We start from the raw sequence: 14,059 nt of genomic DNA on the forward strand, positions 1-14,059 counted from the left end.
GGGGTGCGGCTGACTGCTGTGCAGTATAGGGGTGCGGCTGACTGCTGTGCAGTATAGCGGTGCGGCTGTATGATGTACAGTATAGGGGTGCGGCTGTATGATGTACAGTATAGGGGGGCGGCTTTCTGATGTACAGTATAGGGGTGCAACTGTCTGTGTTATCAATGACATTTGTGATCCCAAACTCCTGTGTCTTTGTCTTGTCTTTAAGATTTCTGTAACTTTCAATGAGACTTCTGACTTCTGCAGGTGTGAAGGTGTCTTCTTCAGACATCACGTTTCAGCTCCTTCCACAGATGTTCAATAGAATTCAGATCAGGGCTCATAGAAGGACACAACAATAGTCCAATGTTCTGCTTTTAGCCATTCTTGGGTGTTTTTAGTTGTGTTTTGGGTTACTGTCCTGTTGCAGGACTTGTGACTGAGACCAAGCTCCCTGACACTGGGCAGCACTTTACTCCAGAATGCCTTAATAGTCCTGAAATTTCATTGTACCCTATACAGATTAAAGACGCCCTGTGCCAGATGCAGCAAAGCAGCCCCAAAACATAACCGAGCCTCCTCCATGCGTCATAGTAGGTACAGTCTTCTTTTCTTTGCATGCTGAAGTTTTACGTCTGCCAACATAGAGCTGATGGGACTTACCAAAAAGCTCCAGTGTTGTCTCATCTGTCCAAAGGACATTCTCCCAGAAACTTTGTGACTTGTCCTTTGGACAGATTAGACAAAACTTGAGCTTTTTGGCAGCTTTATGTTGGCAGACGCAAAACTGTACAAGAAAAAAGAACACTGTACCTACTTTGAAACATGTAACCCTAACTCTTACATTAAAATCCTGGGTCCAGCCTCTTAACACACAGAGCACTCTCACTATAAGACCCCGGACATCTGCCCTCTAACTAATCCTATACAGTGTTCTCCCTATGAGACCCCAGGACATCTAGCCTCATAACATTCCCTTATAGTGCCCTCACTATCAGACCCCAAACATCTAAACTCTAACAAATCCATTAAGTATCATCACTATGAGACCCCAGGACATCTAGCCTCATAACATTCCCTTATAGTGCCCTCACTATCTGACCCCAAACATCTAAACTCCAACTAATTCCATAAAGTATCATCACTATGGGACCCTGGACATCTAGCCTAATAAAAATCTGATGCAGTGCCTTCACTTAAGTGCCGACACTAATATCTAAGCTCTAATCCCATACAGCTCCTTTACTATGAGGCCCTGGACATTTACTGAACTAAATGCCATCTACTCTATAGGCAACATTTCATAGAGCAGGAAGAACAGATGGATATAAAACTTTACAAGCTACAGCTTCTACTATTTTTAGGAGTCCAGTGGGCAGTGTCACTCAGTACTAAGATCCCATGCCAGACTCCTTCAGCATGGAAAGATGAGAGATTTTAATCAATGTTACAAGTTATACTGAAGCTTTTACCACTAAGAAAGAGATCAATCTGCTCATCTCCTCCTGCATCTAAGGTCCAAATGATCAGAACCTTTACCAGAACCTTGGTTGAACTTAGACATTTTTTTTTTTTTACCGTACTAACTATGTAACAGTGCTAAGACCGTTTTCAAGCTTGATCTTTCTGGACTCCATTATGCTGCCCATCTGTAACTCAAGATGAAGACATTCATCATCATCTTCTCATTTTTAACTTCAAAATCTCCAAATAGTTTGGTATAAGTGATGTGTGAACATAGTCTAATACTGTCTTAGCAAGAAAATCTAATACGGTATGTCCTCATCACCTCCCTCATCGTCCGTCTCATGGCCATCCTCATTGTCCTCAAGACCGTCCCACTGAATTGATTCCTAAAGCAACCATTCCTTTTGGGTGAATTTCTAATTTCTCTGAACCAGAATTAAAAGCACTAAGAGAATACTTTTATTGTAAAGAAAGGCTTTATTCGACCTTCTACATCCCCAGCCTGGTGGCTTTTTTCTTTGTGTATAAGAAAGATTCATCTTCGAGGTCATGATTTGACTACAGAGAACTAAATAAGATAACTATAAAAAAATGCTATCCTCAGTCATTAATTCTAGAGTTGCTAGAAAGACTATATTCTGCCAAGATCATCACCAAATTAGATCTAAGAGGGGTATAATATAGCATACGAATTCGACCAGGGAATTAGTGGAGCATCGCCTTTAGAATACGATATGAACATTTGGAATAACTGGATATGTATTTGGTCTTTGTAATGCCCCCGACACTTTTCAGCATTGCATGATGGGTTTCGAGACTAAATGGCTCAGTTTGTTGTTTCTTTTCTTGATGACGACCTCAAAGAATCATCTTATGTATCATGTGCTTAACACCTTTAATAATAATCTTTCTCCAGGAAGAAATCAGCTGCCACCTGTAAATGTTCAAGGTGAAAAAAAGCTTATTGTAGACAAGATTTTGGATTCTAGAATTTTTGGAAACAAATTGCAATATCTGGTCTAAAATCTTGCATCAGGATCAGAAGAGGGCTCTGTGACTTCAACTGGAGCCTTTCCGGGGATCCTGTGCTGAGATCACGTCACAGCAGGGGATGCGTTAAACGCAGGCACGTTGCAACGTACAGATGGGCCGCTCACTTCAGGGGGCTGGCTTGTCAGGCAAGACAGGTAGAAGCCAAGCCCCCTGTAATCAGCTTTGGTCTGAAGCCGCACAGGATCGCATCAAAGGCTCAAGATGACAGTAAAATATAGTGCAGAGGAAGTTGAAACTGGGGGGGAGGTGGGCATGAAAATACAAAAAAGGGGACCATGCACCTCTTACTGATAATGCAAGTAAATGTACAAAATACATAATTTGGCATCAGGGGCACAATACTTAAAAGTCAAAAAAAAAAAAAACTTGAATATCCCTTTAAGGTCTAGTAGATTGAAGACATGGAAAGTGGAATCTGTAAAGAGAATGGAAGATTAAGTTTGTAATATACAGGATTATTTTACTTTAAAACTGTGTACGGCTTCATTATTCTGAGGAAGTCCTCAGATTAATTAAAGGACATATGTGCTTGGAAAAAAGTCCAACTCTATCGCCTGGTGCCTACTAAGGAGGAGCTCTGAGTTTCTTATACTAATTTCTCAGAAATGGCATCCTTCAAGGACGCTTTGGGCCTCTGGCAGATGTGAAGGAAGCCCACATGAAAGGCATTGACTAGAACCTCAGGTGTGGAAAAGGAAGAGGTACTATCTGGTGTTTTTTGTAAACCAAGAAGATGGTGATTTTAGGGTGGACCTGCTTACCAAACTCTGCAGAATGCTCATCCAACTATCTTACTGGGAAAAGAAAACGCTTCTAGCAAAATTCTCCAGTATTTGATTGGTGTGTAAACATGGCCTTTATTCTGAGGATGGTACGCTGAAGAGCAATCGAGCTGGACTTCCAACAGTGTGAAGAGCATGTGCCAAAACCGGTCAACAACCACACAGATGTCTAAGCAACAAGAGGAACTAGGAAGATCGGTAAAGTAGTCCCTGGAAGTATCAGTTGAAGTAGAGTCTGTCAAAGTATAGGCCTGCAGGTCTATAAGGATGACCACAACAGTGTCCATGACCTATTGAGCTAGCGATGGATACCAGTCCAGACAAGAAATAAAGTCCTGGGATTTACACACACTTGTCTCGCCAGACAGCTAAAAGGAATACATCTGAAGACCATGCATCTCAGAAATAGAAGATGGGTCTTCTTCATTGAGGTAGTTCGCTAACATGGCAATAAAGGAGGAGAGTGTTCAGATTAGAAGATCATCAAAATGTTACCTAGGTAACAATCAGACATGTAGTAAGTCCTATGAAATGTCACTTACAAACTCTTGGAAGACATTTGGTGCGTTACTGAGTACAAAAGACGTAACCAGTTACTTAAACCACCTGGTGCTTTGAACTGCAGCATACAGACAGAGTGCCCATTTAGGTTAATGGGCCGAACGTAGTCAACTAATGACATGTATGAAAAGGGTGGCTGACTGAGCTTTTCAGTCTTGCAAAATAAATGTACACATTCAGAAAATGGTCTAAATTTATCACTTGTTGACTACGTTGAGCTCCACAAACTCAATAGGCCCCCTGTCCGTATGCTGCAGGATATGTAGGCATTCCTTTTTGAAAGGTTTGCAAACGTATATGCTGAACGGAGACAACGTTGGAGGAAACATGGTCTGAACCTAGACTAAAAAATGCAACAAAATTGTGAACACAGCCAGAAAAAAAACAATGGAAACGTCTGTGCAGTCTAGTGCAATAGGGTAAACTGCAAAAGCATAGCAGTGTTGGAAAAGTTCAGAAGATGCGCATTAAATACGGTATCCTACACCACCGGGCATGGTGAGCATGACAATATAAAGATGTATGCCTGTATATCCCTATGTATTGCTATATGTGTGTATACCTGTGTATCTGTGTGTGTTGGCATTTCTATATGTTACTAGATGTGTGCGCACATGTATGTATAGATGTTTGTGGCTGGTTATTTTGGAGGGTGGTGGCTATGTACGTGTGTGATCGACTCTCTTGCCCGCTGTGTGTATGTTCTCCCCCTGCACTTTAGCTTCAGATTCTCTGTGTCCATGTTTTGCAGGTGGTTCACGGGAAGAGCCACAGTTTGTGACAGCACGTGCTGGGGAGAGCGTGATCCTGGGTTGCAATGTCATCCACCCCCTCACTGGCCAGCCTCCTCCATATGTGGTTGAATGGTTCAAGTTTGGAGTCCCCATCCCCATCTTCATCAAGTTTGGTTTCTACCCTCCTCATGTGGACCCAGAATACGCAGGTGAGTGAAGATCCTATAGCAGAGATGCCGCTGACCTTTATGGGATCCTGGTAGAAAATGACTTGTCTCTTGTCCTCCTGCCATCAGGCCGTGCCACCCTCCATGACAAGGCATCGCTGCGCATCGATCAGACTCGCTCACAGGATCAGGGCTGGTACGAATGCAAAGTGCTGATGCTGGAACAGCAATACGACACATTTCACAATGGCAGCTGGGTCCATCTCACGGTGAACGGTAAGTAATTGCTTAGTATGAGTCTGCAGCTAGCTGAGGGGTTCATGACAGATCACGTGGTCTCCTTTTCCAATAACTTCTACTGTCTGGTATCTGCCACCATGGTTTTCAAAGTGCCTACTGTTTGGATGTAAAGGTCAATAGGTTTAGGGGTAGGCAGAAGGCTCATTGTAATATACTAAAGAGGTAAGGTTGCCAGGATTGTGGTGTCTGGCTCTTCTGCTGCTCTTTTGCCGCTAGCTATATGATTTATCAGAGGGACAGGATCCTCAGATCCTCAACATTTCAACAATTATTGAAGTGCATTAGGGCCATATTATACGGTGTGATAATAGGCCAATATCGCCGTGGGTGATCGGGCCAGTGATCAGCTTGAAGGAGCACACACTAGCTTATTGGCTGATCGCTTTACTCTGAACAGATAAATCCTCTCCCAGTGTAATAGAGGATGTGTGGCCAATGAATAGTGAAAGAAGGGGGCCACACGAATAATCACTGGGCTTTCCCTGCACGATACCTCAAGCCATGTAATATTCTCTTTAAACAATGTAATAGGGCCCTCATAGTTGTGTCAGTACCTGCAAGCGAATCCCTCTTGGAGTCGTTTATGGGGGCAGAAGAGACTTCAGGAAGACACAGGGGGCCTCAAGGAACTTAGTGGTTGGAGAAGGATAGATTGAATTTGGAGTGGATAGCAGTGGTCTGGACAGGACAACTGTATCTTCTAGCAGGTTATCCCCCGTTATATATATAAATCATACATAGAAAGACAAAAAGGTACCCGCACTCACCGCAAGGAAACAGCAGACCGACTTCTATGGCATCTCGGACAGATCCGACTTCAGGCTGACAGCAGGGCACTCAGAGTGGAGGCGACTGCCGGCAAAGTTTCGCGCAAAGTTTCTGCTGTTTCCTTGCGGTGAGTGCGGGTACCTTTTTGTCTTTCTATGTATAGTATTGAGTGACTTCGGGTTTCTTGGTTCCCAGGGACTCCGCGTTGCTACAGTAACAGAACGCTAGCCTCCACAGTACATGCTGACATAATTGGTCTTTCTCCACAGCAGTGCCCTCTAGCTTGTGTATATATATATAAAAATAAACATGCATGATCAGCCCCTTGAAGTGTGCATGTTTATGTGGGACTGAGGAGCCCTGCAGGAGAACACCAAATGTTTATAATGCTTTGATATCTGTCTCCTCAGCCCCTCCCACCTTCACTGAAACCCCACCACTATACCTGGAAGTAAAGGAGGGCAGCAGCGTCACCCTTACTTGCACTGCATTCGGGAATCCAAAACCTACTGTCACATGGCTGCGAGAGGGCGAATTCCTTGGGGGAACCACAAAATACCAGGTAATAATTCTAGTAGAGGAATGATATGTCTCATGAGCGGTGGTGCTGTGCATATACAGAATAGGAGCAGATACTAAGAAGTACCTACAGCATTCAGGCCAAGAGAAGTAGTACTGTGCGGAACACATGTTTACACACATATACAGAATAAGAGCAGCTACTAAGAATTACACCCAGTATACAGGATAAGAGAATTCATACTGTGCAGTGTCCATATATACAGAATAAGAGCAGATACTGAGAATTATACCCAGTATACAGGATAAGAGAAGTGGCACTGTGCAGTGTCCATATATACAGAATAAGAGCAGCTACTAAGAAATACACCCAGTATACAGGATAAGAGAATTCATACTGTGCAGTGTCCATATATACAGAATAAGAGAAGCTACTTAGAAATACACCCAGTATACAGGACAAGATAATTCATACTGTGCAGTGTCCATATATACAGAATAAGAGCAGATACTGAGAAGTACCTACAGCATTCAGGCCAAGAGAAGTAGTACTGTGCAGAACACATGTTTACACACATATACAGAATAAGAGCAGCTACTAAGAAATACACCCAGTATACAGGATAAGAGAATTCATACTGTGCAGGGTCCATATATACAGAATAAGAGCAGATACTAAGAAATACACCCAGTATACAGGACAAGAGAATTCATACTGTGCAGTGTCCATATGTACCAAATATGAACAAATACTGAGAATTATACCCAGTATATGGAACAGGAGAGGTGTTACTGTGCTCTGTCCATATGCACACAGAGAATTACACCCAGCATACAGGACAAGAGAAGTGGTACTATGAAATGCTGCTTTTTGGCCTGACTCTTCCCGTGATCTAGGTAAATGATGGCAGTCTGACCATCTCTTCTATTGGGCGAGAGGACCGAGGATCGTACACCTGCCGTGCTATCAGTATTCAGGGGGAGGCTGTGCACAGTACTCGTCTATTAGTCCAAGGTATGGTCCTGCTTCTTGTACTCTTCTCTCCCTGTTCTTTCCTTTTCTTATTCTCTTTGTGCTCCATATTCTTAAATCTCTCTGTGCTCCCATTTTTTTGTGCCTCTTGTTATCTCGCTGCTCCCCCTTTTCTCCTTCCTGTTTTCTTCGATGTTCTGTTCTCTCTGTTCTGCACTCTGTTCTCTCTCCATGTTCCCCTGCGCTGGGTTCTGTTCCTGGCCGCTGAGGTCATGTGTTTTTCTTTCCCCAGGGTCGCCATTCATTGTTTCCCCTCCTGAGAACATCACAGTTAACATTTCCCAGGATGCTTTGTTCACCTGCCAGGCCGAGGCGTATCCAGGGAACCTCACCTACACCTGGTTCTGGCAGGAGGAAAATGTCTTTTTTAGGAAGTAAGTAGAAGTTGGTGAGGGGCTGCTAACCCCTCTTTGCCAAACATTATTTAACCCATTTGTATTAACAAGTGTTATGGTGGGGGGGATATATGGCAGGACAAGACTCTGTGGACCCTTGTGTCAAGGGACGGAGATTTCCTTCTGTTATCTTTTCATATTTCCTCTTTTTTCTTGTATCTGAAATGCAGCGACCTGAAGATGAGGGTTCGAATTCTGATTGATGGAACTCTCATTATATTTCGAGTCAAACCTGAAGATGCTGGGAAGTACACCTGTGTGCCTAGCAACAGCCTGGGACGCTCTCCGTCAGCATCTGCTTATCTCACTGTCCAGTGTAAGTGCCATCTGGACTCAATCTCAAATGTTTAGGTGGGGGGGGGCAGTATTTATGGGGTTAGTAGGTTCTGGAGGGTCAGACTTGGTGGTTGGAGGGGTAAAAATGGTTCAGAGGGTCAGTCTAGAGGATAGACTTGTGCTTGGGGGGTAAGAGTGGTCTGGCGGGTCAGTGTTTGAAGTTTAGGTGATAGCATCAGTTGGTCTTGACAGTCAGTCTAAGGTCTCTTTATGTGATACATTTGGTGGTTTGGGGAATTCTTTTTTACAGTTAAATGTGCTCAGGCTGGGGTTTAAACTGTATAAACTGTGTATTTGCTCCGTTTTAACAGTGCCCAGTGCAGCTACATAGCACTCCAGGTCTTGGTCTCAAGAAAGAGCCCCTTCAGCAGTTCACCATCTTAAGCAGGTCACCCTTCAGCTTTAGGGCAAATTGGGAGCGTTAGAGGGATACTGTTTCTCCTTGAGAGTGCCAGAAAGATCATTTGGAGTCTTCGAGGCTATTAACTCTCCATTGGGAGCATTAATAACCTATAAGTCCCCACACGTCTATATGGTGCTCTCCTAAAGAAAAAAAACCTTTTTGGTCTCATCACTATTGGCCTCTCTATAGCCAAATAGCTCCCTACTCTGTACTGACTGAGACAACCATCCTGATATAGCTGTCTGCAGATGGGTAACCTCTCCTCCTGGGGAGTTTTTTCTTGTGATATCTATAGTCATGTTCTATGGCTTCTAAGTAGCATTAAAATACTGCTTTGAAGCTAAAGCTACCTCCAGACGGTGGATAATAAGAATGTAATATCTTGTAAAGTGTAAACATTTGAAAGGGTTAATGGCAGTCGGCTGAGTGTGATGGCATTGTCTTCACTCTCCATGTTTATAACTCAATAGACCCGGCACGAGTAGTCAACATGCCCCCCATCATCTATGTCCCGGTCGGTATTCATGGTCACATTCGCTGCCCTGTGGACGCTGTGCCGCCTGTCACACATGTGAAATGGAATAAAGATGGCCGCCCTCTGCGGACAGATAAGGTGCGTGCTTTTTGTTTTAGGTTCCAATCATACAGTCGTGTTTATTTTCTTGCAGGAATGGAATCTTATGCTCTTCTGTGTAAAGATTAATTTAGAGAAATTTTCGGCAGGTGACCATAAAAATCAAGGAGGGGTACTGTGGAAGTTGATCTGGGGAGGGGATTTTAGATGTACTTGGGGATTGGGGGGTAGGTACCTTCCCTGGGTTGTACAGCTTCCTGTCATGTATAGATGAGGTATCAGCTGGGTGTATGCTTCTCACTGCCCCACTGTTTTCAGTTGTCAAGCTGGAAGCTGCTGGAAGATGGATCTATTCACGTTGAGGAGGCGACGGAGGAGTTACTGGGCACCTACACCTGTGTGCCTTATAACGCGCTGGGGACCATGGGCCAGTCCCCTCCTGCTCGGCTGCTGCTGAAGGTGAGGCCTTATCACAGACAACTATGGATATAGGTCATGGCCACAGAAATATTGCTAAACCTCTATTAAAACAACACATTTATTGAATATGCTCCAAGATAAAAGACAAACACAAAAAAATAAATGTAGTCTAACAACAATATGCAAGTAAAGTAGTCAAATATCAATACAGTTTAGGCTAGCAGATGTATTAAATGTCCCAACATGTTTCCCTCCTTCATATATGTCAATATGTGAGTTCATCAGGGGACTGGTAGCATGATGAAGTGGGGGGTATAAGGGAGGAATAACATGGCTACAAAAGATAGGAAAGGGAGCTTTTCATCACAATAGCTTGACCTGTCACAGTATATTCCTACCTTCTCACTGGGATCTGGGTGAGTGGTTGGCTCTTGGACCATCATATTCTACCTTATGGTTTATTCATATCTGTTGCAGCCATGTTATTATTCTCTATACCTCCACCATCATTCTGTTAAAGAGTACCTCTCATGTTCACTGCCCCCACCATGATAAACTACCCCCTTCCTTTTTTATTATTATTATTTTTTAGTTTTCTACCTTGATATTGCTCTGTATTTTCTCAGTCAGATTCACAGACTGGGAAAGGGCGTTCCCCAGCAGGCGTGATATCATCTGAAGCCATACAGGGGAGAACTTCCTCCCTCACTCTGCTACATACAGCCCAGAGCAGTTCAGTGTGTGAGATGAGCTATGATTGGCTAAGGCTGCACACTCCCCACTCAGCACTCCAGACTGCATTTCCTGATTTTGGACTTCTGCCAGGCCAGCAGGAGTCCAAAGTCCGTGCAAGATATGGGGGGAAATGTGCCCTGGACAAGTAGGGAGACACCTAGTTGCAGCTTTTTTAAACACAAAACATAGAAAACTTCATTTATTTTTATTTTTTTAAACAAAGTACATTAAAAAGATTTTTTATTTAGTGCAATAGCAAAATATTTTTTAATGAGAGTGCCCATTTAACTGTCCCCTGATGAACCCAGAAATTGATATACACAGTGGGGTAAAAAAGTATTTAGTCAGCCACCAATTGTGCAAGTTCTCCCACTTAAAAAGATGAGAGGCCTGTAATTTTCATCATAGAAAAATCATCATAATAAAAAAATCCATAAAATCACATTGACTGATTTTTAAAGAATTTATTTGCAAATTATGGTGGAAAATAAGTATTTGGTCAATAACAAAAGTTCATCTCAATACTTTGTTATATACCCTTTGTTGGCAATGACAGAGGTCAAATGTTTTCTGTAAGTCTTCACAAGGTTTTCACACACTGTTGCTGGTATTTTGGCTCATTCCTCCATGTAGATCTCCTCTAGAGCAGTGATGTTTTGGGGCTTTCGCTGGGCAACATGGACTTTCAACTCCCTCCAAAGGTTTTCTAGGGGGTCGAGATCTGGAGACTGGCTAGGCCACTCCAGGACCTAGAAATGCTTCTTACGAAGCCACTCCTTCGTTGCCAGGGCGGTGTGTGTAGGATGATTGTCATGCTGAAAGACCCAGCCACATTTCATCTTCAATGCCCTTGCTGATTGAAGGAAGTTTTCACACAAAATCTCACGATACATTGGCATTCTTTCTTCTTCAAACACAACGAGTTGAGTTTTTTTTTTACCAAAAAGTTCTACTTTGGCTTCATCTGACCATATCACATTCTCCCAATCCTCTTCTGGATCATCCAAATGCTCTCTGGCAAACTTCAGCCAGGCCCGGACATGTACTGGCTTAAGCAGGGGGACATGTCTGGCTCTGCATGATTTGAGTCCCTGGTGGTGTAGTGTGTTACAGATTGTAGCCTTTGTTACTTTGGTCCCACCTCTCTGCAGGTCATTCACTAGATCCCCCCCGTGTGGTTCTGGGATTTGTGCTCACTGTTCTTGTGATCATTTTGACACCTCGGTGTGAGATCTTGCGTGGAGCCCCAGATCGAGGGAGATTATCAGTGGTCTTGTATGTCTTCCATTTTATAATAATTACTCCCACAGTTGATTTCCTCTCACCAAGCTGCTTGCTTATTGCAGATTCAGTCTTCCCAGCCTGGTGCAGGTCTACAATTTTGTTTCTGGTGTCCTTTGACAGCTCTTTGGCCATAGTGGAGTTTGGAGTGTTACTGTTTGAGGTTGTGGACAGGTGTCTCTTATACTGATAACAAGTTCACACAGGTGCCATTAATACAGGTAACAAGTGGAGGACAGAGGAGACTCTTAAAAAAGTTGTTACAGGTCTGTGAGAGCCAGAAATCTTGCTTGTTTGTAGGTGACCAAATACTTATTTTCTACCATAATTTGCAATTAAATTCTGAGAGGATATCGTATGTTGAGACGATCGTATGTCGAGGGACCACTGTATGTATTTATGCATAGTAGAAAGCCAAAAAGCTAAAGGAGTGCAACACAGAAGATGTTCAACTTAAAGGGGTTGTCCAGGATTAGTAAAACTCTGCATATTTTTTTGTAAAAATAGCACCACTCCTATCGACAGGATGTGTCTGGTATTGCAGCTTGGCTCCATTGAAATGAATGGGACTAAGCTGCAGTACTACAGACAACCTGGAGAAAGAAGTGGTTCTGTTTTTGCAAAAAGAAGCAGAAATTTGCTAATCCTGGACAGCCCCTTTAAGCTAATGGTATACATGAATTCAGTGAGGACCTGAGGGAAGGGGCACCTGAGATGAGCTGACTAGTCAGGTGTGTCTTCTAGAGGTGTAGCTACACCAGAAGAGTTTATCCAAGAAGACCATATCATGTTTTATTTATCTGGAACACCTCTATGCAGATAGATCAATTTCTTGGGTCTGTGTCGGGACCCATTAACACACGCAAACCATTGGGCCAGACTTGCTTCCTAGCCTGAAACAGAGTTTCTTGTAGCAAAGTATGTTGGGTAGGGGAGTACGGATCAGATTCCAGTATGCCAAGTAAACATACACGTGGTAGCAAGGGTTACCCATCACATCATTGAGAAATTAGATAACTTAGATCAGTGGTCTCAAACTGTGGCCCTCCAGATGTTGCAAAACTTCAATTCCCAGCATGCCGGACAGCCGTTGGCTGATCACTCTCTGAGGACAGATAATGTAGTAGGTTACTTGCAGTCCTATGTAACGGCACAGAATACACCGTGATGACTCTGCTGTGTAGTAATACTACCACTGTTATCTTGCCTTTAGGACCCGCCCTATTTTACGGTGCTGCCTGGCTGGGAGTATAGGCAAGAAGCTGGGAGGGAGCTGCTGATTCCTTGTGCTGCTGCTGGAGACCCCTTCCCCACCATCTCTTGGAGAAAGGTACATTCAGGGCGTAGGATCAGAATATGGGGGTCACATCTTCACTATAACAATATCATCATGAAAGCAAATGTCTGTCTCTAGAGGGTTATCATTGTATGAAGTTGGGGAAGGGGTAGAATATGTTATCCGCCATCTACCCTACATACCAGCCCCTCTCATCCTGTGATGCCACCTCTTGTAATCCAGATACAGCCACTTATTCCTGTGACACCACATCCTGTACCCCAGACACCAATACCCCTCATCCTGTAATGCTACCTTCTGTAACCCCGATACCAGCCCCCTTATCCTGTAATGGCTTCTTCTGTACCCCAGACAACAATCCCCATCATTCTGTGACTCCACCTCCTGTAACCCAGATTCCAACCCCCTGTAATTCCACCATCCTGTAATGCCACCTCCTGTACCTCAGACACCAAACCCCCTCATCCTGTAATGTCCCCTCCTGTACCTCAGACACCAATCCCCCTCATCCTTTAATGTCACTTCCTGTACCTCAGACACCAATCCCCCTCATCCTGTAATGTCACCTCCTGTACCTCAGACACCAATCCCCCTCATCCTGTAATGTCACCTCCTGTACCTCAGACACCAATCCCCCTCATCCTGTAATGTCACCTCCTGTACCTCAGACACCAATCCCCCTCATCCTGTAATGTCCCCTCCTGTACCTCAGACACCAATCCCCCTCATCCTTTAATGTCCCCTCCTGTACCTCAGACACCAATCCCCCTCATCCTGTAATGTCACCTCCTGTACCTCAGACACCAATCCCCCTCATCCTGTAATGTCACCTCCTGTACCTCAGACACCAATCCCCCTCATCCTGTAATGTCCCCTCCTGTACCTCAGACACCAATCCCCCTCATCCTTTAATGTCACCTCCTGTACCTCAGACACCAATCCCCCTCATCCTGTAATGTCACCTCCTGTACCTCATACACCAATCCCCCTCATCCTGTGATGCCATCTCCTGTACCTCAGACACCAATCCCCCTCATCCTGTAATGTCACCTCCTGTACCTCAGACACCAATCCCCCTCATCCTGTAATGTCCCCTCCTGTACCTCAGACACCAATCCCCCTCATCCTTTAATGTCACCTCCTGTACCTCAGACACCAATCCCCCTCATCCTGTAATGTCACCTCCTGTACCTCATACACCAATCCCCCTCATCCTGTGATGCCATCTCCTGTACCTCAGACACCAATCCCC

At 44.1% G+C, this 14,059-nt stretch overlaps 1 protein-coding gene across 8 annotated transcripts in view; it reads left to right on the forward strand.

Moving 5' to 3' along the window:
• Positions 1 to 14,059, forward strand: part of IGSF9B (immunoglobulin superfamily member 9B) — an 84,016-nt gene that overhangs the window by 16,214 nt on the left and 53,743 nt on the right. For 4 of the 8 annotated variants that reach the window (XR_008848529.1, XM_056544480.1, XM_056544481.1 and 1 more), the window contains exons 1-10: positions 3,545 to 3,801; positions 4,597 to 4,788; positions 4,876 to 5,022; positions 6,225 to 6,376; positions 7,231 to 7,348; positions 7,599 to 7,740; positions 7,932 to 8,077; positions 8,971 to 9,113; positions 9,393 to 9,533; positions 12,724 to 12,840. Coding sequence is in view for 7 of the 8 variants with exons in the window: in XM_056544480.1 (XP_056400455.1) it covers positions 3,729 to 3,801; positions 4,597 to 4,788; positions 4,876 to 5,022; positions 6,225 to 6,376; positions 7,231 to 7,348; positions 7,599 to 7,740; positions 7,932 to 8,077; positions 8,971 to 9,113; positions 9,393 to 9,533; positions 12,724 to 12,840 (1,371 nt within the window). In the remaining variant the exon portion in view is untranslated. Of the gene's footprint in view, positions 1 to 3,431; positions 3,483 to 3,544; positions 3,802 to 4,596; positions 4,789 to 4,875; positions 5,023 to 6,224; positions 6,377 to 7,230; positions 7,349 to 7,598; positions 7,741 to 7,917; positions 8,078 to 8,970; positions 9,114 to 9,392; positions 9,534 to 12,723; positions 12,841 to 14,059 lie in introns of those variants that run through there. The other 4 variants (XM_056544482.1, XM_056544485.1, XM_056544486.1 and 1 more) reach the window with 3 other exon arrangements.

The sequence above is a fragment of the Hyla sarda genome, chromosome 10 (assembly GCF_029499605.1).
Source record: "Hyla sarda isolate aHylSar1 chromosome 10, aHylSar1.hap1, whole genome shotgun sequence".
NCBI lineage: Eukaryota > Metazoa > Chordata > Amphibia > Anura > Hylidae > Hyla > Hyla sarda.